The sequence below is a fragment of the Cydia amplana genome, chromosome 4 (genome assembly GCF_948474715.1).
Source record: "Cydia amplana chromosome 4, ilCydAmpl1.1, whole genome shotgun sequence".
NCBI classification, from domain to species: domain Eukaryota; kingdom Metazoa; phylum Arthropoda; class Insecta; order Lepidoptera; family Tortricidae; genus Cydia; species Cydia amplana.
In genome coordinates, this window is record NC_086072.1 from 16455957 (window position 1) to 16483237 (window position 27281).

At 37.4% G+C, this 27281-nt stretch overlaps 2 protein-coding genes and 1 non-coding gene across 3 annotated transcripts in view; 1 reads left to right on the plus strand and 2 right to left on the minus strand.

The window, feature by feature from the left end:
- Positions 1–27281, plus strand: part of LOC134647318 (guanine nucleotide exchange factor DBS-like) — a gene marked incomplete at its 5' end in the record, with an annotated part of 129990 nt that overhangs the window by 53385 nt on the left and 49324 nt on the right. Inside the window, 7 exons of the mRNA XM_063501621.1 lie at positions 486–619; positions 6715–6840; positions 7677–7797; positions 9728–9878; positions 10267–10421; positions 10935–11105; positions 12344–12475. Of these exons, the coding sequence (XP_063357691.1) occupies positions 486–619; positions 6715–6840; positions 7677–7797; positions 9728–9878; positions 10267–10421; positions 10935–11105; positions 12344–12475 (990 nt within the window). The remainder of the gene's footprint in view (positions 1–485; positions 620–6714; positions 6841–7676; positions 7798–9727; positions 9879–10266; positions 10422–10934; positions 11106–12343; positions 12476–27281) is intronic.
- Positions 5323–5426, minus strand: LOC134647699 (U6 spliceosomal RNA). The gene has a single exon (XR_010096850.1). It is a non-coding gene; the product is annotated as a U6 spliceosomal RNA (small nuclear RNA).
- LOC134647657 (E3 ubiquitin-protein ligase CCNB1IP1-like) lies at positions 7859–8686 on the minus strand. The gene has a single exon (XM_063502013.1). It carries the CDS (start codon positions 8642–8644, stop codon positions 7859–7861), a length of 786 nt encoding a protein of 261 aa, XP_063358083.1. The 5' UTR covers positions 8645–8686.

Sequence of the window (27281 nt, forward strand, 5' to 3'; positions counted from 1 at the left end):
TGCGAATAGGTAATTCGTAACTCGTGTCGATTTAAAACACTCCCTTCGGTCGTGTTTTAATTTATCGCCACTCGTTTAGAATTTCCTCTTTTTCGCACTTGTATCGAAAATAACTATTTGACCGAGCGAAGCGAAGAAATATAATCTATTTCTTTGTTTGTCAGCCATTTTGAAATGTTTAAAATACTCATCATCACTTCTCAATTGGATGCGTCGCGCTATCCCGGCATTTTGCCACGGCTCATGGGAGCCTGGGTCCACTTGACAACGAATCCCAAGAATTGACGCAGGCAATAAGGTTCAAAAAACTCAACAAAAGAATGCTCACAATATTTTACAATGCAATTAATAACTCAGAAAAACATCATCTCAGGAAAAGTATTTTAAGTAATAAATAAAATGCTGCTTCACAATAAATTATTTAGACGAAAAATAACAATTTTCCTTGCTACAATACATCTTAATTATATTTTCTTTCATTCCAGGCCCTGGAAATGTTCTCTACGTTAATGAAAGAGATCTCAAGCAAGCTGGACGAGTTTATGCACGAAATAGTGGATTGCGACATGGGGAACGATCCGACACAAACCAAAGAATTATTAGACTGCCAGGAAACTAGGTTAGTGGCTGTTACATTCGTTTTATTGCTACGACACGTTCGGTGTCAGAGGGCCTACCGCGAACCACGTTCGACGTGTTACCTCCCTGTCACACTTACGTACGAATTTACAAGTGCGATAGAGAGGCAACACGTCGAACGTGGTTCCCGGTAGGCGTTCTGCCCGTTCTGGGCTGTTTTGTTTTAATGACAGCGTTTTACACAAAAATAAAACGCTAATTAAATAACTTACCATATTCGGAACCTAAAGTAATATATTGAGAGTGGCAACACTGTAGTTAGTCGTATTGTCCTTTTCTAGCATATACGTCCATCTCTCTCCCACACCCCCACCACTTCAGGCAGTTGCGTTTGACAATTTTGACAGTTAGAAACAAACGCAAATTACCTCATTGTCTCAAAATTATACATATTTACACCAGGCAGGATTAAAACTTTAGGTTCCGAATATGGTAAGTTATTTAATTAGCGTTTTATTTTTGTGTAAAACGCTGTCATTAAACAACTGTACCGATATTCGGAACCTAAAGTAATATATTGAGACGTGTTTGTTATCGCCTGGTGGTGGGAAGACGCCAAGCCAATGTGATTATACATGTACTTACATATTATGTATATGTAATATTATTATATTAGGAGTGTTTAATTAATTAATTAATTATGTAGTACACCCTTTATTTTAATACATGTGAGGAGAGAGGTATTTAGTAAAGCATACAATTTTATATACCATTATATTATGATACTAACTTTCCATTTTATATACGTATTTAATGTAGGTACTTATAAATTTTCAACGAAAATAAGTGAGTCACCACAAGCTGCTATAGTACTTAATTATATGTATGTGAGACTATGTAAAAGAAGATAAGTCAGTCTACTCTTCAGGGAGCATACAACATCTGTGATATGGAGTGATGTAATTAAAATATGAAAAGATAAAAATCATAAAGTACTCGAGTAGTTTTTATTTATAACTCCCAATTATTGACAAATTTGATAATAATTATCTAGTAAGGTAAGCAGTTGCAGGATATAACAAGGACAAGACCTTTCTTATTTCCAGAATCCCTCAGGATTAAGTAGACGAATATTTTAAATATTCGTTATATCACTATCACTACCCACAAAGTTAATATTGGGTAGGTACTTAATAAAATATCATAGGGAATACTTTTAATGATTTTACTGAATTCTTTTAATGACTGTGAGCCAGTGTGAGCTATTTATTTGGTTATAGCTATAAAATGCATTTAATCGTTTGTACGCTTTACTAACGCGAACGCGAGCTAATGGACCTAAACAAACCTTACTTAAAATTGTGAAGGTTACTTTGAGAGCTTAAGCCATATCATAATACTCATGTGGGCACTAGTTACGACGCTTTTTGGTGCTCTTGGCGTTCAAATGGTAAATATAGAATTGCCACAGAGCTTTATCAATGATATTTGTATAGGTGCAGCTCATTCTGCTTATGTTCATGTTTAGCTATCATCAAGTGACCTTAATTGTACTCATTATTGTCTATATATGCAGTATGAGTAGTTTACCTTATCTGGTGCCTACTAGTAGACATAAACTTGATTGTTTCTGAACGCTAAAGTGCTTAATTTATGTAAACCATTCATAGACATAGCTTAATTCTGAATATTCAGTCTTCTCTTTCCAGATTAAGAATAAGGTACTTAATTCGAAACCTTAGCTCATCGCATATGTGTTTTTAACCAAAATGAAAATTTGTGTTTATTTTGTGATTTTACATTATTTGCAATAACTGTGCGGAACCATGGGGTCCCCGACCTTTTGCCGGGCACCCGTGGGCCCAAAGCCAACAGCGCAGATGCCGTTTAAGAGGAACCTCTATTTTATCCAATGCTAGGGTCAACACTTTGTCGAATATATTTGATATTTATGTATATTTATCCTCCTTATGACCTAAGGGTAGGTAATTGTAACTTTTTGATATCAAATATACGCAGAATAGTCAATTATTTTGTATTCTGAAGTGCATATAATATTACTGGATTTGGGCCAGTGTGCTTTTGTATACTATATCTCTGGCCTACTATATAGGCTAGTCTATTAACATCCCGCCTCCTGGAAGGCAGTATACAGACTTCTTAGATATATTCACGGTAGTGCTAAGAGTGTGGACCTGGTTTTCCGACACTTGACTGCATGAGATTATTTTTTCAGGTCTCGAGCAAGAAGGGTGCCTAGATAGGTTGAGGTCCTCAACTTCAAGAGATTCATGTGCATTCATGCCTTCAGGTTACACTGTAGAGACAGACTAACACTTTGGCAGAGTTTTGCTAACATATAATAAATGATTGCATTTGTTTGGGTGTACAATTACATGTTCCACACCAAAAACATAATTATTTATATATTTCAATCTATTTTTGAAAGGTTTGCGTTTCAAAATAGCTTCGCCTTTTCGCAAGGCGTGCTCCTGTTCCCCTATTTTATTGTGCAAAGCGAACAGTATCACAATGCTATAATTTTGTATAAATTGAGAACTAGAGGGTCATGCCCTAGACGTGACCGCCCAGAAACTGTGCTAGAACCGTTCGTACAAACCATTCAGTCACTATTTTTAAAAACCTTTTGTAGTGGGTACATTCCACGGTCTTAAATTTATTAAACGTGTAGTATCAAACTATGACAAGTCATGATAAGTGAAATAAGTGACAACAGTATCTGGTCCGTGCATAGAAGCACTTGCCCTTGAGGTTAGGGCATGGGTAGTTTATTATAAACTTAATCCGTGCATAGGAGCACTTACGATACAGGTGGTTTAAAACTTCCAGGGTCACAATACAGACACAAGGGTGTAAAATACATAATTCATAAACGCCCGTTAGGCCAGTTTTGTATATTTTATTTCAAACATGCTTGTGCAGCACCGCCAGCACATGATAATTTTCCTAATATACCATGGCAGTCAGGGATATAATAATTATGTAAAAAGGTAGGTAACCTTGGTCATGTCGTGTACATAGGTAGGTACTCGTAAACATGTTAACTGAAAGACAAGTGCTCTCCAGCCAAATATAATTTATGCAACTGTGAGCTGCTCTTACATTGGGATCATATGTATTTATTTCTAGTCTGTCATATTGTAGCAGGCCTAGACTTCAAAGGTTTGTAGATGTTTATAGGGCCGTTAAACGGACCCTTTGTACACCTTGAGCAGGCTGTTTGTTTCACACCATGGGTAATATATATTGTAAACATAGCTTATTTCAGAATGGAATCGTAAGCTCTGTCGTGTCGTGAGCTTACCGAGCCTGATTTAATTAGAGTCCACAGATTGTATGGACCTTGGAGGATTGAGCACTCCTTATTCTAATTATCAATATTCTGCCTGGGCTTATAGCTTAGCGTCTCCAGACCACAATTTTATATTAGGGTGCAAAGATTTTTTCCATCTTTAAAATAAAAATGAGTCGAGATAGGCCTGGAATCTTAGGTTTTTATTTTACCTATTATAATTTTAGAAATGTTATGTAAATGGAAAGCAGTTTTCACTTTTACCACAGTTAATTAGCCCAATTTCGGGTTTAGCCAATAGGGTCTTCGGGACCCTTGAAATAGATTGGTAAACAAAAATGAAAACTCTAATAACGAAGCCTTGCCTATTTCGACTGATTTTTACCCAAAACATTATTTTAAACCATTTTTACATTGTCTAAAAAGAGATATTTACAACTTAATCTTTGTAATATTTTTGTGATTGTGGTCTACTCGCACGCCTGTGTTATGACCATATCATTTATATTTCTGTGAATATGTCTGACGTGCCTTGCGCAGGCTTACATAGGTTATAATATCATCATCAATAACTTGACGTCAGTTTGTGAACGAATCAAAGATTCTTTTGGCACACCTTACGCAGGTGTAAACATGGCAGCCTTGCGCAGGTTTAGATAGGTACATAATATATTGGTTTCATCACAAATAACTTGACGTTAGTTTGTGAACGAATCAAAGATTCTTTTGGCACACCTTACGCAGGTGTAAACATGGCAGCCTTGCGCAGGTTTAGATAGGTACATAATATATTGGTTTCATCACAAATAACTTGACGTTAGTTTGTGAACGAATAAAAGATTCTCTTAGGCGCACCTTAGCAGGTGGAACCATAACAAACGTAAGTTTAAGAATAAGTATCATTCAAATCAAATACCCTGAGTTTATGGGTAATATTCCCTAAGTTGCGGGTTCCTTGCTCGACAAGGTGAAAGGCTTTACGCCGGCTTTAACAGGCACTTTTAGAAAGTGTCATTCACGGTGACGCGCAGATTTGCCAAAACTAAACTTTAACTCTACAGTTAACTAATATAATTTGACAATATGAACCAAACCATGCGTCTTCGTCAATGAATCAATCTAAAGATTCCCGTATCGTTAATGCCCTTCCATGTCACAGGCTTCCGATTTTATTTGAAACGTTTAATTTAAGTGTACTATTTATGTAGGTAGGTAAGTAGGCTTAAGAATTGACCCTCTTGTATGTAGTTACGTATAGAATTAATAATCAAGTTATTCAAATTCAAAATAACACAAGCACATATAGCACCTACATGCAAGAGTTCTTTTCCTTAACCTTTAAAGCTGTAAGTACCTGCTAAGTTATATATTTAAGTAGGTACCTACCTACATAAATCAAAGATCTAGTTGGTGAGATATAAGTTGATAGATACAGAGTGAAATACTTCACGAATTCGCATGTCATTCTTGCGCAGAGCCATGCTAATCTCTCTCTATGTCTAGTCAGATTTAAGTTTATGTACTGCCGAAGTACTCACTTTCCACAAAAATAAATGCAATGTTTGCGATGTAGGTTTGTTCGTTACCTTGTGTCCCTTAGAGCGGAAATATCGTCGACTCCTATTCGGGTACACGTTATTTATCAGCAAGTTTATTACCAAAAAATTAATTTTGCAATATTATATTAACCCGGAACGGGATAAAAAGATAAATTGCTGATAGATACTTGGACAGATAAAAAACCTACACGTCTATAAGCTTCTACCTTAATACGTAGGTTCTACGTAACACGTATTAACTATCCGATCCATTCGTATTCGAAAACACAAATCACTTGAAAGGGTATACCTCCACACATCACCATTTAAGTATTATATAATTTCAACCGTTATTATACACACACAAAGATTTAAACTAACAAGACTCGGAAGAGACTTAATAAAATTAAATTATAATGGTGACACGTGCACGCTTTACCAGCTCGATGTGTTTTCTACCATGTGTTTTAGTATTTTCATTGGCATAGCCACGGTGCGCGCAGGCAGCCTTTGAAAACACTTGCACATCACTATTCCGGATCATTTTTATTTGCTAGATAGTTTAACGGACAACTAAATTTAAATATTTATTTCGAACGGCAAAAGCCGTTAGAAACTGTTTTTCAATATAGTCAGCTAAACTGGGGTACAAATTCAAAAACTCACCAGCAGTTTAGCTTCACGACCTTCCAGATGGAAAAACAGCAAGCCAATGAGGTAATTTGCGTTTGTTTCTAACTGTCAAAATTGTCAAACGCAACTGCCTGAAGTGGTGGGGGTGTGGGAGAGAGATGGACGTATATGCTAGAAAAGGACAATACGACTAACTACAGTGTTGCCACTCTCAATATATTACTTTAGGTTCCGAATATCGGTACAGTTGTTTAATTTGATTTGTTAGTGCATCCAGACGTGGTCATCAAACGACAAACAAGTTACGAAATTTACCAATACCGGCCAATAAAGTTTTGACATAATTGGGACCAGATTTTACTGACAATTGAACGTCTCTTTCTGGTTATCATCGAGCCAATCCGTAACTACCCTCCTATTAAGAACAGTCTTTAATACGCATCTTAATGCATAAACAGAAATGGATTTCTATCGTGAACTCACGATATCTATTTACATAAATGTAATAACCATTCAGACTCGGACGAACTATTGGTTACCTGCTATTCGGCTATTCAACTTCCAGTCACGTATCGTTTCAACTTCAGGATAGTTTGCCAAACTATGCTTTATGTTAATACAACTTTCTTACAAGGTGTCTTTACATTTCAGGTATAAAGAGTTGAAGACGGAACTGGCGGCGGCGACCACGCAAGGCGAGGAGCTGCTGACGCAGATGAGGAAACCAAATCTAACGTTTATTAGTAATATTATAAGTCACGTAGCCGCTGTTGAGAGGTTGGTATATTTATCGTGTACACATATTTTACTACACGGAACAGCGCCATCTGTTATTAAAGTAGTAAACTAAATTAATTTTGCATGAGTTCGGCGTCAACATCGCAGGAAAAATCTTGATAGCGCGATTCAGGAATTTTTGTACACGGAACAACGCCATCTATCGTTCAATTAGTAAACTAAACAAATTTTGTACTCGTTGGGGTCATTATTCCAGGAAAAATCTTGATAGCGCGATTCAGAAATTTTGCTACGCCGAACAACGCCATCTATCGTTCAATTAATAAACTAAATAAGTTTTGTACGCGTTGGGGTCATTATTCCAGGAAAAATCTTGATAGCGCGATTCAGGAATTTTACTACACGGAATAACGCCATCTATCATTAAATAAATTTTGTACATAAATCAGTTCATTCACGGCGACATGTACTTTGTTGGTTCGTATTGTCATGCTATTAACCTTTTGGACGCCAATGACCGATATATCCGCACCGTAGGTTCAACGCCAAAGACCGATTAATTGGTCACAGACCACAGAGCAACATAGACCTACGTGCATATGCATAAAGTTCAATTTCAGTTTTGACACTTCGGTGACGTGGCATCAGCGTGACAGCTTTTGTGTTTGACACGGCGTCGAAAAGGTTAAAAGTTAGATTTTACAAATCTGCGCGTCATCGTGAATTACACTATCTACAGCTTTCAATCAATACCTAGCTAGAGTATTCCGATATTGTTGATCCCCGGCGTCCCCACCGCAAATAAACTCTACAGTATATAGGTACATATTTATAGTATTAGCTAGGTAAAATTCTAATCGTATCTTTATTTACAGGTTACTAGTACAACTAGAAGAGACTGAAAAGCAATTCGACAATTTTTGGCAAAAACATTCCACAAAATTAAACCACTGGCTTCAATTTAGGACATTTTTATTAAATTTTAAACAAATGCAGGTATGTTAACTTAAGTTTTTTACTTACTTCTAACTTATTCTAATTAACAACGTGCCTTAAACTATGGATGTAATGGTCTAAAAGTAAAATGCGATCGAGGTTTATTACGTTCGCGGTGACGAAAGTCAAACATGGGCGTCTTTGGAGTGCATATGCGATGTGAATCGTTAGAGTCCTTCGCCGGCCGAAACACGAACGCATCCGTTTTAGACGCCGCTCTGTTGACCACTAATTCTGAAATGTCCATGCATTGCTCATGATTGTTACTACTTTCAAAATTATCAACCCGTATGTCTTTCCGCTTCTTGGCATCCAATTGATAAGTTAATTTCTGGATTTTACGGTTTTTGTCCTCTATATTTGCTTTCAGCTCCTCTGCCTGTTTATTCTTCTTATGGGATTCTGCTTGTAATGATGAAATCTTTCGTTTGCATGTTTCCAATTCAGCCTTTAACTTTTGCACATTTAGCGTATTGATTTCTTCCGAGCATACGAGTTTTTCTCGCATATGCTTTGCCATGCTTTCTTGGTACAGGGTTTCCTGTTCAACTTGATATGACCAAAATGACATTGCTCTCATAGCTATATCCATGATAGTATCTGGTCGCATACCTGCTAAGACGATTGATTTAAAAGTTTCTGAAGGACGCAGATCCGCTTGTATAACATCAAATTTGTCCCGCAACTCATTGCCGCAAGCCGGACAAGTCAAGGAATTTTCAATATTTCTCTTGAATTCGCTTTTTCCATGCTCAATACAAAATGCATGCGAACACGTTGTCACCCACGCTTGATTTGTTAATGATTTTCGGCATTTTCGAAAATTACACACCATGTCGATCGTCATTTTCGATATAATAATCAACTTACTTTTATTGCACTTATGAATTACAAGTTAGCGCATTAGCGCATAATATTTTCCGTTTGTAAACAATATTTGTTTTTAGGTTATGATTTTTTTTTCTAAATCTAATGGCATCATAATGGCATTATGTATTTAAAAAAGTTTTTGTGCGGTACTTGCCAGGTACATAAACATCATAAGGTTCTTTATTGTGCACATTTTAGTAATATAATTTTTCTTTTCGGTTTTTACCGGTTTTTGAAACCCTTATTTTTATAGTTTTAATTTTATTATTTGCGACTGCGACTTATAATGCCACAAATTAATGAAAAACTTGGAGGATACAACTAAACGGAGTAGCCATTAACAGGCTTTCCCCTCTGTCGAAAATAGGCGGCCAACGGTCATACACAATGTATGGACTGACGTTTATCTGACATGGCTATTTTTACGTTACGCATACATTTGACGTTCCCCTCCCCCGCAAAAATCGGCAGACTGTTTTGTACAGAAAATTACAGACATGGCATCTCCGTTTGATTATATCCTCCAAGATGAAAAATATAGTTGGTCAAACCAATTTGTCAATCAGTAACAACGAGGAAATGCCAGGAAAACTATACCTACTCATCCTTTTCTTTTGGGTGCTAATGAAGTGCTAATACTAACTAGTATAAGACAATGATACTTAGAATGATTCTCTCTGTCTATGTTTGAAATGAGACAGTCCTTTGACAAACTAAAGATGGTCAAGCAAATCTTGTCAGTAGAAAACGGCGGCAAATTTGAAAAATGTAGGCGCGAAGGGATATCGTCCCATAGAAAATTTGAATTTCGCGCCTTTTTTTTACTGACAAAATTTGCTTGACCAGCTATACTTACTTTACTGGTTGATATATTCTGTCAAAGCCATTTCCGTCAGTAGAAAAGAGCGGCAAATTTAAAAAAATGTAGGCGCGAAGAGTTATTGTCCCATATAAAATTTAAATTTACGCCATTTTCTAGTTTCTACTGACAAAATTCTTTGACCGGTATAGTGATTTTGTATATATTATTTTTATGTGTTATTTTTTGTTTGTTATTCAGGCTACTTTAGACAATCATCTGAAGGCAGCATGTGACATGACCGAGGTTGGAGAAACGGCGAGTAGAGTGGAAAGTTTAATTCAAGAAGCTATTGATTTCGAAAAACTTTGCAACTGTGATCTAGATACTGCTGCATCCGTTATAGACGACGGTACGGGAATATTAATTATTTTTACATATTGCACACTAAACGCGTGGGAATTACACCCAAAACAAAAAAAGACATGTCTTTTTGTATAGGAATTCCCATACAAAAAGATTCGTTGTCTTAGGTCTTGACTGTATGTGACTCTGACAATACCGGTACATATCTATGATTGTACGTTTAGCATGAGTACCTACTTAGTACTTACCTCGTGTCGATAACCCAAAATCGATGCAATACTGTCGAATCATAAACCTCCATACATTTATAACACAATTTACTTGATCAGATTATAAATAAATACATATTTCTGTAGTAATGTTGAGGAACACACACCACACACATCACTTAATTTGTTTGGTTATTTTATGTTTAAAAAAGGCTTTTCCTGCAGGAGAGAAGCTAATGCAGGACCCCCTCAGTTCAGTAGACCACATAGAGTCCAAGTGCGAGGAGCTGCGCCGCACCAGTGCGCTACTCGCTGACAAGATACAGAAACGGACGCAGCTGCTAAATAAGGCCAGGGAACTCATGGACAGGATAGACAAGGTAACTTGCTCAATGATTTATTATAGACCTTATGCATTTGTAATAAGATGCAATATACCTCACAACTATGTAAACACAATTGTTCAACAAAACAAGACAACTAGAACGCAAGTTAAATCAGTTATGGACCTAATCCCTTCGCAATACGGTGTAGAATCCCTTCAGCTCTATGGATACAGCCCAGATTGTGTCAGATTTGATGCAATATTTCTTCGAGTTTACAACTCTTCTAAGTATATGTATGATAACTCTTTGGACTAGAGGGAAATCTAATAATCATAATTAAGACATATCCTCCTAAGGCCCAAGGTCCTACCGGTACTATTTCTTCAGTTCGATGAAATTTAAACCATATTCAATTGGAACAGAGTTGCATTTCATTTGTTTCGTTAAATAAAAATCAACTCTATTTCCTGCACTATAGGTTCAAATTTCAGTGGCAAATTTGGATTTTTCAATTTTATGGCTGGGCCTTTGGAGGGTATTGTCACCACCGAAACTTATCTTCCCCAGGCCAACGACTGGTGCGCGACCGGCGTGGAGATCCTGGCCGGCGAGGGCGGCCTCATCGCCGTTGACAAGCTGCTAGAAGACGCGCAGGGTTTCGGCCTCAGCGCGCCCGACCTGTTCCGCGAGGCTTTATTACAGTCCGCCACGCAGGAGACCAAGGCGCTGGTCGCACAGGTACGCACACCCACACTAGGGGGCGGCCTCATCGCCGTTGACAAGCTGCTAGAAGACGCGCAGGGTTTCGGCCTCAGCGCGCCCGACCTGTTCCGCGAGGCTTTATTACAGTCCGCCACGCAGGAGACCAAGGCGCTGGTCGCACAGGTACGCACACCCACACTAGGGGGCGGCCTCATCGCCGTTGACAAGCTGCTAGAAGACGCGCAGGGTTTCGGCCTCAGCGCGCCCGACCTGTTCCGCGAGGCTTTATTACAGTCTGCCACGCAGGAGACCAAGGCGCTGGTAGCACAGGTACCTACCACGCTTCTATTCACTCAGTCAGTTTGTCTACTCTTCTATGAGTTCAGCTGCGAAACGACGAAGAAGTTCTTTCTGGTTTAATTTGATATTTGATATTTATTGAAATCAAATTTTACAGCATTACAGCTAACACCAATGCACTGTAAAATTAAGTAGTAAAATTAAATAAGTAGGTAATAATAAAGCGATTAATAAACTACCTATTGCATTTTTGATTCGCAGAACCGTAAAAAATCTTTAAAAAGTTTACGACTTTGGTCGGCAAACAAGTCGCAGTCAGGTGCAAAAGATAAAAGATTATTAAGGAGTGTCCGGGAACGGATAATTGGAGAGTACTGGTGTGCAGTCGTGTGAAAGGTTCCATTATCTAGGAGGCGATGGCCACGACAACGTAGGTAGAATTGTCGGGAACAAACAAGGTAGTCGTTTTCGCCACCAACTCTAAGCAGTCTGACTCTCCCCTTAATATTTTAGATGTAGCAGACATTAGATTAACATTACGCCTTAACTCGAGGGAGTTAAAGTTATTGAAATTAAAGAGGAGAGTTAAAGAGTTAATGACAGTTCGGGTTCATTTAGACGGCGCGCGAACTCGTATACGATTTTAGTTACACTGCAGATCATTGAGGTGACATCTATTCAGCTGACCGATCAAATGACGCAATATAATGAAACTCTCATGCGAGTGCGCGCACCGTCTAAATGAACCCTTATTCTGCAAATACCACTGCCGGTATGCGAACAGCTTTTGTGATTAAAGCATTTACCAATTACCAGTCGAATATCTTAGCTCCATAAAAGGTATCAAAATCTAATGGAAATTTGGAGTTTTATGACGTAGTGACCTAGTCGTGCAAAACTGTCTAGATTCCACAATCCTCCCTTTTTTCTGGCTACCCGTCCCGAATACCATTTCACATTAAACTTCTCCCCAGGTGGCCCAAAGGGTGGAAGATGTCTGGCTAATGGCTACAGTGAAGCGAGCGACACTTCAGCGTGCTGCAGCTAAACCCGCGCGGCCCGTGCAGTCCGTGCCTCCGACCACCGTACCAGCTGTCAACACACAGGTAAGATTTCCAGATCAGAAAATGTACACTAAAGAGAACATTTTGGGGAAAGGGTTTCAAGTAACGGGTGATGCGTCGAAAGGTAATCTTTAACCTCTTTTAAGGACCTACAAAACCATCCAATACTTGAAGATATAGATCGAAGTACTGGATAATATCCACAGCGAAGTGTGCTGTATTTTATAGTGTTGCAGCCAAATCTGCGTATCCGCGCGGTGCTGTGCCTTAGGTACATGCTGGTTGAAAATACTTAAACTAACGTTATAATCTCCAAATCCTTCATTTTATACTATAAGGCATGCTGGAGGTACACCAAACCAAACTGTATCATTGCATGGCCAATTTATGAATAATGTATCAATAGTCATTACAATGGGGTCTGTGCCTATCTAAGAAAGGACTCAACTCGTGTCATAATATATCCCCATGTAATGAATGCTTGGCATCACTACAGCCCAGCTTGAACCAGCAATTAGATATGAACTTTACAATTTTAAACTTTGAGCAGGTTGAGAGAGTAGAATAGTATTTCTATTCGATGTAGCGGACGTGTGAATGTTCAGAACCTCTATAAAATTACATTAGGTAAGAAGAAATAAGAATAAGAAATAATTCATAGACTCACGATACGGTAAGTAATAAGAAATAATCATTTGTTTCACATCATGCTGTCCTCTATCTGATTAAGATTTTAATGGCAGATATTAGACTTCCGCGTTCCCTCAGCTACTGTAGCGTCGTGACCGTATGACATAATATCAACATTAATGCACGGGGCGGCCGTTTCACAACAATAGCTCCGGGTTCGACAGTTCTGTGCGCAAAAACTCTCTGATGAACTTACACATACGACATAATGCGTGACCAGGAACTGATAACGGATATTGGGACATCAGTGCACGGGAATAAATTGGGGCGTTGTGTACAAACAGCAACACTCTTTAACTGTCCATCGGTGGACCTTATGCCTTTTGTAATAAGGTTTACAAACTGTCAGTTAACAGTGAGGGCGATGGTACTTTGATGTTTACTTGTCCTTCCGCGAACGCTTTGGCTGTAAAATAAACTCCCTGCAGAGGTATTATCTAGTGACTACATACTGAATAACTTGGGCCAACCCCAACAGCGCAAAAACATATGCTGAATCAGAGATTTTGGCGAATCGTATGTCAATGTTTATGTTTTCTATGGAACACCAGTTTTTTCCGCGATTTCGTGGTTGAGGGACGAAAGTGTCTATTTCCATACATAATTAAGTTTGGAGTGGCGTTTTCTATATACGATTGTCATCTTGGCAAGGCTGGTCTGACTGACGTAATATAAACTCTCTAGCCGTTGACAATGAAATGCTACTGACTGATCTGGACTGAATGAAGTGAACACGCTTATGATACCCAAGTACTTTTGTCCCAATAACGTCGCTCATAAAAACACAATCGCAGATCTAAACGGCCCTATCTCCACGTGTAAGGGCTAGATCTTGTGCGACGGCTTTCTGCCGCCGTTGTATTTGTATGCAAGGGGCAAGTGGACGCTACTCGCATACTAAATACTTAACTACTGTAATTTAGTGAGGTTGAAAGTCGTCAATGTTGTATGCAAGTGATTCTGAGTATGTATTAATATTTAAATGATATGAGCTAGTACATTTGCGTTGCATCGTTTTTTATGCAAGTAGGTATCACACACGTAAAATTACCCAAACACAAAGGTGTAAAGGTTCTCTTTCTTCAGTTTCCGATCTGATGACAAAGAGACCTACTGACCCTATAAAATGAAAAAATCCTGTCCAGCCGTTCTCGAGAATGGGAAATCCAGACCAAATGAAAAGTCGGGTAAAAAGGATAATGATCACCGGGAATAACATAACCAAGCTGATTTAAAGTTGCCTCTGTAGGCTCTTCAGAGCCCGTGTCGCTCGATAACAAGCCTAAATAACTTCGTTTCTGTTTACTGTCCTTACTTCGTTTGTGCCGGTCACGAGTTTCTGAAATAATTTATTATTTTCACCGTTCATTAGCGTATTTAAGGGGACGGACTGAAAATCAGCGCTGCGCAGGCAATTTGTAATGAAATGACTGACGCAGCGTATGCTGAGCCCGTTCCTTTTGCCGCACAATTATTCTTATTTTTTCAATCCTTATGTTTTGTAACCTGTATGCTTTTTGTGTTGCAATAAATGGTTTCTTATTCTTATTCTTATTCTTATTCTTATTTTCTGCGCAAACGTATCAAACAACGTTTGACCCAGTTCCTGATACGGCTGCGTTAATTGAATTTTGCGACAATGGAACACTAAAGCATGTTATTTAAACAACGACAAAACAAAATCAATGAACAGTATAGGTATAAACAACTCTTGAAATGAGCTATTCATTTGTCAAGAACTTTGTCAAAGCCAAGATTAGTTACAGTGATCGACAAAAGAAAGCATGGAAATAGTCATCGGTTAAAGACGTAGGTACATACATACGTGTCACTCACAGGTTTATGAACTAGCCATATCTCCCGTGTAATATAAACGCAAAAAGGTTATAATCTGTTAGAAAGCTGGGGTCGTATACGCGGAGTCAACGCAACTTTCTTCCTATTCTAGTTGTGCTTTACCTTGCTTTTGTAAATGGTCACATGCACGTTAAGATACTTACAACATGTAACAAAGCAACATAATGCGACGCATTGGTGGCACTTTCTATTGATATTTAGGGCTGCGAGGCCCTTAACTGCGTGGTATATGATTGATTGAATTGTTATTGGGTTTCTAGCTTTCTTCACGTACGTTATTGTTATCAGATACACGTATGTAAACATTCGGTTAGGTTATTGCTAACACTGCCGATATATCTACACAAGTACACACGTAAATGCTAGGAGCATAAATGGGTAATTGTTGGGGTGAACAATGGTTAGTATTTGGCCAATGCTGACGCGCTAATCGTAATAAACTATCTGTTTGTCACCTCTTGACTAAATGTGATGCAATTAAAGTTGTCAACTCTCCACAGCCACTCTCTTAGTATAGTTAGCAACTCAAAATGGCGATTGTACCTACTGCAATTTGAAAGGAAATAACCACAAATAGGGAAGCAAATGCTCATAACGAGCGCGCATACCTATGTCATGTGTCGAGTACGAGAGCGACCCAAAAATCTAATCCGATGGTTTGGAAAGCGATAAAATAAAGCACTACATCACACAATAACACGAGCACGCAATATAATTGTCCAAAATGGCGGAAAATTGAAATAAAAGGCCTGAACAGAGGACGTAACTGGAGAGGGAATTTCCTAGGGCATCGGAAATGTTAGGGTCGCGGCCGCCTTTTAATTTTAACCGCGATCTATGTTTAAAATAGACCTTTTTTATCTAATTTATTTTGGGTATTTACCATTTATTTTTATTCTATTCTTCAATTATTTATATTCAATAGTTCGTTTTTTTTTTGCATTAGAAAGAGCTTGCAAGAAGGTAAGCGATCTTGACATGTCTTTTAATAGAAAAACGCTTTTTATAAATCAAAAACTATTAGTTATGAAAATTCGGCGCCAGCGGTGTAAAAGGATCGAAGTCAAATAAGAATTTAGCACAGCAGCTGTACTCAATATCATGTTACTGTTTACTGTAGGTATGTTTATCGGTAGCTTCGATTTGATTGCATAAATGAAAGTTTAAACTGATTTCCAGTTTTTACAACATATAAAGGTTCGGGCGTGATGAGATCATTAGGTTAAATATCTATGGCGTTATTCATAAACGGCTGCTAACTTAATCAGTTGATGATCGACGTTTGTCCCTATCTGTCGTTATGTCATAGAGAGGGAGAAACGATGATCATCAGCTGATTAAATTAGCAGACGTTTATGAATAAGGGGGTTAGGCATTTACTTTTTTACGCTATTCATTACATTGTTTATTTTATATAAAATACACTGAATTAAGGGATATAAACCGGTAAAAAAGTATATAAATCACTGGTAAACCTTGAAATTACTAAGTAGTATTTTTTAACTAAACATTTAGGTACCCGTTCCATTCCCTACACTGAATACTTATAATAAAATGATCGGCCACATAGTGTTGCAAAATGTTGCACCGGGAAGTTTTTCAAAGTCAATAACTACGTTCTACTTTCAACACAATGAATGCGCCCACGAAATGCCTATCCTATGATTTACTATTATTAAGTGGTGAATCGCGATCCATTCTGCCTGCATTATACCTACTGCTACTGTTCCCGGGGTCTATTTGACTCAATACACTATCTGAGGTGACTTGGCTACGATATGTCTACTTTCTATAATTTACTCAATGTAGCCATTCCATATTCACGTCACGATCACGTCAATTTGTTGAGTCAAACAGGCCCCCTGTGCACTTGACCAGTAACTTGTCATTCACAATAGTGGATCATTTCTGCATACCGCAGGGCCGTGGGAGTGCCTCTGCAATTACATAGGACCCTAAGGTCAACTGCATCAGAGGTCGAGCGAGTTTACACACCCAGTTCTTTATGCGAGTACTTTGATTGGATTCAAGCTTTATTCAGTTTCATTGTAGGGTCTTTGTTTAAAATTGTTTTACATTACGAGGCTTTCTCAATGGACATCATATGTATGTTATAGAGGTATGCATATCTCTAGTAATTATGTAAATACTTACATTAAATGAGAGTAATTGCGTTGAATGAGTCGATGATTTTGAGCAATAGTTCGCTTGCATGTAACTATTTCCTTATAGCGATCAAATAAAATTTACTTATCAATACGCATTCACACAACATTACATAAAAAACATACGAGTATTAGAAAAATGCAAAACATTGTCATTTGATCGCGGAAATACGAATGAACAAATTCCCAACTTTCTCTAAAGAAACTCCCAGGTTTACATGTTTATGTGGGTTATTGTTATTGCTTGTACTAAACTTATCCTTTTTACGATGTCCCTTAATATCATATAATTTGTCGTAGTCAAAGTTATGATGCATTATTAAATGAAATAGGCACTAATTAAAATCAAATGGCCTTTCCACGATCACAAGCCACGGAAGAAAGTTGCAATAAAATATCGCGCGTGCGTGCGGTCCTCTTCGATATGAAACACATAGCTACTCGTACAGCACCCATACAATAATCAATTACGAGTACCTAATAGATAGCGCATTTACCACCGGCGGTCATCAATCGTAGGCTCCTCCATACGAACTTGGTATGCCAGCAAGTTTTTTGCGTCTACAACTCAAAAAATATCCCGTACAGAAGAGTCGTGGAATGTATTGGGCCCCATACATTCCACGACTCTTCTCTTTCCGCACACTGGCTCTAGACAGTTTTTATCTTCCTTGTGATACAGACAGCTTCTTCCCTCGATGTCGAAGTTGGGGTCAAAGTATTATTTATTCATCTCGGGTATGTTTTGAATGTGTAGGTATATAGAGTGTCGTTTCGACTAACACCCTTTACAATGGAGTGGGATGTAACCGAGTGGAGAACATTTTCTTACAATGCGCTGATAGGTAGTCTAAGTATGCACCATATTTCGCGTATTATAATGCCGGCCATATATTGACAATGATAGTGTTGAGTGAAAGTTATTCGTAACTATTATGACAGGCATGGGCCGCGCAATATCCGTGACCGTATTCGTGATCCGATTAATTGTACGTCTATATGTTATAAGTCCGTAATTTGTCGCTAATACCTGGCTAATGTGTGCGTTTCGGTTTCGACCGCGGCGAGTCGAACACGACGATTTATTCGCTCTTATCATGCAGGTTATTTTTTATACATGGCCTAATAAACTGTTATAAATTCATCTAAATGTTATAATTATTCATAGTCCACATTAAAAAGGCAAAGAAAATATAACGTACCTGTATTGCATAGAGACTGTTACAGAGTAAATAAATACTGAAACATGTATGTATGTACATCGAGAAACAAACTGAACATCTATATTATTCGCGTGTTCGTATTTTGAAATCGATTACATTGTTTATCATGAGTTTAAACTGTTGTAAGTCGCAGAGAAAGCATTGCAGTAAAACTTTTTACCAATAAAATAATTTAAACCATGGGAATATATTTATTATTATTACTTTTTAAAATAGTAAATTCGATTAGCAAGAAGCACTACGCACGCCATTAAATAGAAACTGACACAACAAATTATCGACTCAGTTTTGATATTGAACGTTGTCTTTGCTATTGTATTGGTTAAACGATAAAGTACATACTCCCCGTCGACTATACGCTTCTTCATGTCATCTCTGTCAAATTACGGGCGTTATTATGAGTGATGCTGATGTTAGTCATAATAGATATTAATCGATTATTCGTGGTCAGGGCTCGTCAACCTCGTTGTGCAACCATTCCAAATGAATAAAGTTGTTCTTTTATATATGCAAAGTTCATGACCCCTGTGTATGGTTTTCTATCATTTTGCCATTGCACGTTTTACCTACATAATTTACGGCTTGGGATATTCGGGATTATTTTATTACGGACAGTCTAACACTAAAAAAGTTGCATGAAATGAAAGGGCTACGCCTGAAATAAAAATGTTTGCGATAGAAATGAAAGTAGGTAGTCACAGACAGTAGATGGAAAATTCGAAGGACATTATAAGTAACGCAGTATTTATATACTACAATTTTCAACATAATTGAAAAAAAAAGATTCAGTATAGCTACTTCTGGAAGTCTACGAGTATGAATGAACTCAACCTATACCTACATAACCACTACATAACATGGTTAAACATATATCCATGTGATAGAGGTTTCATCACATTTCGCAATGTATTTAACGGATGCTATTCGATATTCTACCCCAAATAAGGACAGACCTCATGCGGTTTCGTAAGAGATCGGTAATAAGATGGATTAATTGGATACCATATTGATCTGAAGTAGCAGTCATAAGGCATCCTGCCTGTTTGAGAGAGCTTTGTCTGGTATACTGGCATAAAAACGTTCACACAAAATCTCATGCCATTTACTCGTAGTAATGGGTCAAACACATTTAAGAAAAAGGTCTCCTTTGTGGTCAATGTAATAAAAGTTAACGACCCGGGTATAATGATACACATATAAGTGTATTATGGTTTTCTTATTTGAGTCTCGTCACGAGTAGTGAAAAAATATATGCCGTCTGTAAAGGTGCAGCGTATAGATTAAGCTTTCGTATCTCTTAACTTTGCCTAAAGAAAAGTCGCGGAAGAGATAAGCAAATAAGCATACCTACATACAATATAATGAACAGTGTCCATCATTTAGGTTATTTGTAAATATGATTGCGTAATCGGAGCCAACGAATCATGGAGTGAAACTGCTAATGCTAATTGTTTACAAAGACAAAAATCAGTCTAACTACCTAGGTTTTATTTTTAGCAAAGTTTGCTTTCCCCTGTCATCAAGCAAGAAACGTAGTAAATATTAACCTTAACTTTGTGTAGAACAAAACTGGGATACTGATAAATGTTTTAGTTCAAGGAACTTATTAATAATTATCTATTACGTCATTTGGGACGACAATAGCGATTAATTTCACTTTATTAATAAAGGGGCGAAGGTGAATAAGAGCATAGGTCAATCAAAGATAATAGAGGTCATATTCATTAAACTGTTAAAATCTCGATTAAATCTAAAATTATAGGGCGCCTATTTATCAAAAGGAGTACTTTACTTGTCAAAACAACGATTATTCCGCCCCGTTTTGTGTGTTATTTATTTTGTATTTTGTAGCATTTGCAACAACGGTTTGCGGTAACTAAACCAACTGTTTTCCCTTAAAGGTTTTTTTTATATAATTAAGTTAAAGTCGGCTGTATCTAAGCAAATGTTAACTAATAAATCGCAATAGACCCCGGATAAGATCGACAACCTAAATAAGTAAATACCTACAACTTCATCATCTCACGCCAAAAAATAAACAACATCTCATGTGATGACAAGGAGTTGGTGAAATTGTAGTTGTAGAGAATGCTTTACATTTTTAAATCTTTATCATTATTAATAAGGTAAATGGATATTCATTATCCGACAAAGTAGGTATACGTTTTGTTTGCTCGTGCTCATTTGACCTTAGAACTCGTTACTGCTCTCCTTCCATATTGAATAAAGTTTATTTAATAAATAGTAGTCAGTCGCGCGTTTTTATTATACTAAGGCGTGTAGAATACTGGCCAAGCCTAGGAACAGAAGCTTCCCGCTCAGTGGAATGCTGGCATCAAGGCGAAGTGACAGGACTGGACGTAGTAGGCTCAACTGATGACGTAGGCGTATCTCGCCATCAATCATTGATACTTAAATGTTATTACGTGTAATTCGTGGGTGTAGATTATGAAGATTCTAGCTTATTAGAAGGTGATTCAGTAGTAACAAGTAGCAGCGTCTGACGACATATTTTATAGTAAGGGCATTTGCATTTTTACTTGTACCTTAAAGCGCGATTTAAGTTGTGTTTCAGTAACGTCTGAACCATCACATTCCTGACAAAATGTATGGGATTTGACATTGGGGGCATTTCACGTGAAGCGGACAGGGTAAAATGGTTGAGGTTTCCGATTTCGGTTATATTCGAGTATGTTACACATGTATGAGTTCTCGACACAACCACAAAATATTTTTACAATTGGAAGCCTATTTCATAAATTATGAGTCTTAGAAGATTTGACTTAAGGCGAGATTTACACTTCTTTAAATGTCACGACTCAGTTAGAGGAAGTATAGTGAACCAAACTAACTGCTACATTTAATTAACCCTTAAATTGCCTTTATTACCTCATATTTCGATTTCGTTTGTAACTTTCTTTTTATGAAAAAAAAGTGTAAAATATTTTTTTTTTTTTCTTTTTTACAAAGTTCGCATTTTTTGAAAAACATTTTTGCTTGTTATTTTGAAAGCCTATATTATGTTTATACTCTACGCAAAATTTCATAGTGGGCCGCAAAGTAGTTTAGGAGCTATACGAATAACAATACCAAAGTGCGGGGTCAGCCCCATAGTAGCATCACTCCGTCCATAGTTACGACGACACATTTTCGTTTCAGATACATTTTAAATACTGTTATTAATGGTTGTGTCTGATTAATTCGGTGATTTCCCACTAGTTACCACCAAATTGTCACCAGTGGTAACAACTGGGATTTTTTCCCCACCTGTTCTCACTGGAAACAATTGAAAAATGGAAACAATTGAAATAACTGCGATCTAATATTTAATGTAGATTTTGAAATTTATTAGGTCTTGTCGGTCTCTCAGCTGACATATCGAGCGAGATATTTTGCTAACAATTTTACAAACACATCAAACAAATCTGTTTAAAATTATAATTCTTAAAAATAATCCACATGTTTTTACTGCATTAAAAATTTAAAACGAATTCCCACACATTCCGGCATGTTGAGAGAGTCAAACACAAATAATCACAGTTCCACAAATAGGTTGCACATGGTAATTAAGGAAGGGTTATAAAATTAACCCTCATAACGCTGAAGCTCAATCAACACCACTTAATTTAAACAAATCCGGTCAGAAATCCCGTCATCTGCCGTCAAGCTAATGAGTCCAAAATAACATTTTCTTCCTCTGTAATTGAGTGCTTTAAATCAACTTTAAAATTTACGACGCAAACGCGATACATGCATGCCGTGATATTAAAATAAAATAAGGCCTCATCATCCGTGCACTGTGCTATAATTCCAATTTAGAGACGACTAAAACAGTAATTTATAAACAAAATAAATATAAAATATACTTGGTCAACCAGATCTTGACAGTAGAAAAAGACGGCAAATTTGAAAAATGTAGGCGCGAAGGGATATCGTCCCATAGAAAATTTGAATTTCGCGCCTTTTTTTACTGACAAGATTTGGTTGACCAGCTATACTATGTTTTTATTGCTGTTTAAAATTTAAAGCGTAGACAAATTAGACGACTTTTAACTTTTTACTGTCTGTCATATTTCCCTCAGAATTCGATTCCTAAACGGAACAAAGTGGTTCTTTTAGTTGTAAACTTCTTCCGACATTCCTTTGTTTGTCTGGCATCACAAAAATAGGATTGTTAAAAAGCGACACGAACAGAAAACTAAGTAGTGTTTTGTTTCTCGGACCTTTCAAATACACTTCCTGTTTCTTGTGTTCTAGCCGAGAGGGCAAGTTTAACTGAATCTGTTTAGTGGGTAATGCAACATTGAAAGCACGTACCATCCATTACGCACTGGATGTTTTGCTCCTACTTCTCTGAATTGATCAGAGAAGTTTTTTTTTAAATTTATGACGAGGCTGAGATCCTGTATGAGTGCCGATAGGAACTGACATGATGATAGGTTTGGTTTTTGTGGAGTTAAGTAGTTAATCATGGATTATGTATCGTAATACTTGACGCTTATAATTACACTATTGAGCAATAAAAACAGAGTACATAATATACATTATTATTATTAATAATACTACTGTAGAATAACAGAGTGTAGGTTAAATCATGTTTTTTTAATATTCCTACATACATATACCTAGGTATAGCCGGTATAAGCTCTTATAATACGTTGATAAGTAATAACTATCAAAGTGTAGTTTATAGCAACTCAATAAATATATCGGTAAAACTTTTGAGTTTCCCAATGTAGTATCGGTTGAAATAACTTATTATGTTTTCCCAATGAAAATCTTTTCCAACTTTTCCCAAGTATTCCTTTGGACCAAGTCAGGGAATGTATTAAGGCCGGCATTTATACGTCTTCCGTAAGCGTCCTGCTTTCACATTACCGGGAGTTAGTCTTTAATTGGCTTAGGATTCTTTCGCGTTCTTGGGGGAATATGTTCTTTGAAAACTTTTTTTATTTGGAAAATGGTATAATAGGGGCTTTATTTTGTCGGGATACTTTTTACTTTCTAAGTCGGGTATTCTAAGCTACGCTACTAAGAAAAGAAAAGCCTTTTGAAAAGAAAAGTTTTCTAAAGATGTAAGTAGTATAATATCCCATTAGTAGAAAAATTGAAAAATAAGCGTTCGGAGGTACACTTTAGTAGAATGCTGCTGAATGGCCTCTGCCTTCGCAAACAAATAGGTAAATTGCAAGTATTGCAACATTCCATAGTTGCACACTTAAGGTGAGCACACTGCACAGGTCTTATCTCATATGTTTGAAGTTCATAAAAACCTGATCTTTATATGTCATGTCCAACAATAGCTAAAGATACGTTTACGTCACTTATGCGTAAATACTTATTTACCCGAGGTTAGAGTATAGTAGTGATAGAGCAATAAAAAAACCTTACTTACCTATTAAGATGACAACTGTGGCATTTGAATGAGAGTAAATTTTTTGTTTGCTATATTAGTTTCTCATTTTAGGTAGGTACCAAAAATAGTATACATATTTCCTTGGGAGTATCAAGAATAAGTAGGTATTATATCATCATCATCATTCTCTTGCCCTTGTCCCATTCACTTGGGGTCGGCGCAGTAGGAATTATATAACTAATCTTATTTATCTTACACGCTAAACATTTAAGTTAATTAAAAACTTACCTTTAACGCCTACGCCTGCCTACAATATGATAAGTACTTAACTAAATTTTTCATTTTTTCCCTTATCGTTATCGTATTGATATTTAGGTAGGTCTTATTGTTCACATATTCCTCGATGGTTTAGAAAACAAATATAGACAATATTGTGATGTAAATCTACATAACCTAACCTAGCACGGCCATGTAACACATACAATACAGCCACTTATGGTTCCCTACATGGCGCACTATGACAGTAAACGCAAAAGCAAAGTTTCGCAGCTGTTCTTGAAACCCACCCGCGTCCTGCCTTTTTTATACGCCTCGTAAGTACCGTTAAGTGCGTTTAGATTCATTGTTTACCAACTCTATAACTTTACAGCATCCGGCTTTATACAAAAAACTACCGTCTAAGAGAAATAAAGTAAATATATTCATTTTATGCACTCACATGGCTTTTTAACGACTTGTTGAAAATACGTGAGACTCTGTTAATTTTGCACAAACAAATAACTGTTAGCATGCACTTGAATTCCCAAGATAGTGAAAAGTGACTAACAAGACAAGTATAATTATGAGTTGAAGAAAAACATCTTCAGCCATAAATATAAGAGACACTTTACTTTGTACCGGGACTATTTCATCTGCAGCCGTCAGTGACTAATGAATCAATCATGTCTCATCGCGCAGATTGATCCAGATCGTGATATGAAGCGTTAACGAAGAACCCAATGCATGGGGATTAGTTTTTAGTCGTTCGCCGGTTTCCTGCTACAGTTAGAGCGTGTCGGTATTGTGGAAGTTTTTGTCGCCAACAGTGGCATTGTTACGCGGTGGTCCATACTCCATACCAAGTGATCTATCGCGGCCCTGCGGTGTTATTCTTTTACAGAAACACAAACGAATATCGGCTTCTACACATACTGGGTATTGTTCTCCCTCTCTGACTGAAATTAAAATAGATGGGTGTAAAAAGGACAATGTCGCAACGAACGTGTCACAGGCTCGTATCGCACAGAATAAAACTTAACGATCGTGTTTACTCTGGGAACGTGACGTGGGAACTGTTCTGAGAACATCTTAAGTAATTTCTTTCTAATACTAATTTGAACGAGCGCCGATTGTATGATAATGTGTAGGAAGTGGCTCCGATTGGGCTTCTGTCGTCTTTATTTTATCCTTGTGAATTTCCACACTGGTGTAATAAAGTGATTCAAATGGGCTGTTGAATCTTTGGGGTCTCACCACAATTATTGACGCGGAAACGCATTTTACTTACCGGTCAGATCTTTTATGTCGATATAAGAGTGAACCCGGACGACACGGTTCGTCGCCGGCGTCGCAGCGCAGGCTGACAACGAATGTGCTTCGTCCCAAATGTCCGATCGCATATTTTCAAATTAAACGAAGGTATCAGAACTGAGTCAGTACTTACTATAAAAACTGTTGAAAATTATTTACACATATGTGAATGTGACCGATTCTGCGGCAATAAGTGTGGTGATTCCCTTGAGTTTTGGTCCACTCGTGCAGCCTAAATGCCGATCGCCCACCGCTTGCCTTATTTGGCTTGAGTTCTTTGGCCCTGGCCGGCTAAAGTCTCTTTATCGCGATTCTCGCTGTACTTTTTAATGAGTATGTCAGGCTGATATTTTACTTTTCGCTCGGCAGATTATAACACTCGCTACCTAAATACTTATTCCAATAGGATTTCATGTCGAAGATGCTTCTACTTGCCCATTTTACGCAAGTTGCGAAAAGGATATTGTATATTGCCTCTCTTTATTTATTCCTATTGCATTCGTTCCACTGTAGCTACCTATTTACTAATACATATGTCTATTTAAAAGGGACGTTATTTAAACGTTCGGTTGTTTAATTTTAGCTGTAAAAGTTTAAGTTTGTTTGTAGTTATTTAAATATTTTACTAACCAACTTCATGCTGTACAAAATACATTCTGCATTTCGATTTCTTAACGCTAAATTTATCATAAAGTTAGTAGGCGTCGGTGAAATAATGTTTGAAACGAGTCAATAATGTCAATTTTACCACCTTGAGATGCCAATATCGCAGCCCACGCTGCGGCGGAATCAACTCGATCTGTCCTTATAGAACTGTCTGAAGCATTCCGATTCAATTTCCTACTTTCTAATAGACTTTTACGAACTATATTCTCTATCGCTTTTGAAATCTAACGTTTTATTTATTCTTGGAAATTGGTTCAGGAAATATAGCAACTAACTGAGTAAGCCTTTGAAGGATAATATCTTCATCATCAATTGCCCAAGACCTTCCTTCAGGTTTTTCTGGAATCCCACTTCTGATCACAATTATTCGATCGATTCGATCCTCAAAACCTATTTACCAAGTTCAATGCCGCTGCTATTGAATGATAATAGCAACAACGATGAGTCTGCAATATCTTTGATCTTTGACGGAAGCACAAACGATACCCAAAATATACACTCGTCGTCTTATTGTAAAGGAATAAGGTGCAAATCTGTAATCTTATTTTTATAATCGAATGAATTTCATTTCGTCGTCTCATTGTATCGTATTTGTGGTTGAGTACAACTGACCTCAAAAAAGTCTGCTTTTTAATTAAATAATTAAGTACTTAGGAGGCTACCACGGAGCTTATCGACCCGTCAGCTATATTTTGACACTGATCTTTTTTTTTACAATTATGGCCTTGTCGTTAAGAAGTGTTTTTTCGTGTTGTTATACTTTGCGTATTGTATACAAAAAAGCTAGCTGTGGTAGATCGGAACCATTTAGCGCAAACATGACTAACGCATTAAAGATTCTTGCTAAACTTGCATACTAAATATGTTGTAGGACATGTCTTTGAACTCGATATCCTTCGCACGCAACCCACTCCATTATTTTACCATCAGCTTCCGCCGTTCGCGTCTCGAAATAACACGAATTTAGCAAGAAAGCGGCGACAAGCGTACCTTTGACAAACATGGACATTAGGCCCAGGCCGAGCTGTGGCGCAACTAACGACGTGAAATACCTGTGCACCAACGCAGGCGGCAAGGGTCTCTGATCACAGCTATGAAGTTAGAAACAGTATTTTATTAACATTGCACGGAAATCGAGATTTCACCACTTTCTTCCAGTACATTTGCCATTTCTGGTCTAGTTTCTGAAATCCGAATCACGTACTGCCAAATGACCCGTTGAAAGAGAGTGTGGTCGCGCTTTGCACGCGTGCGGGGCTCTCGGTCGTGGTTTGTTCCTATTTGGATGAAAATTTCACCAAATTGTTTAGACAGTATAGCAA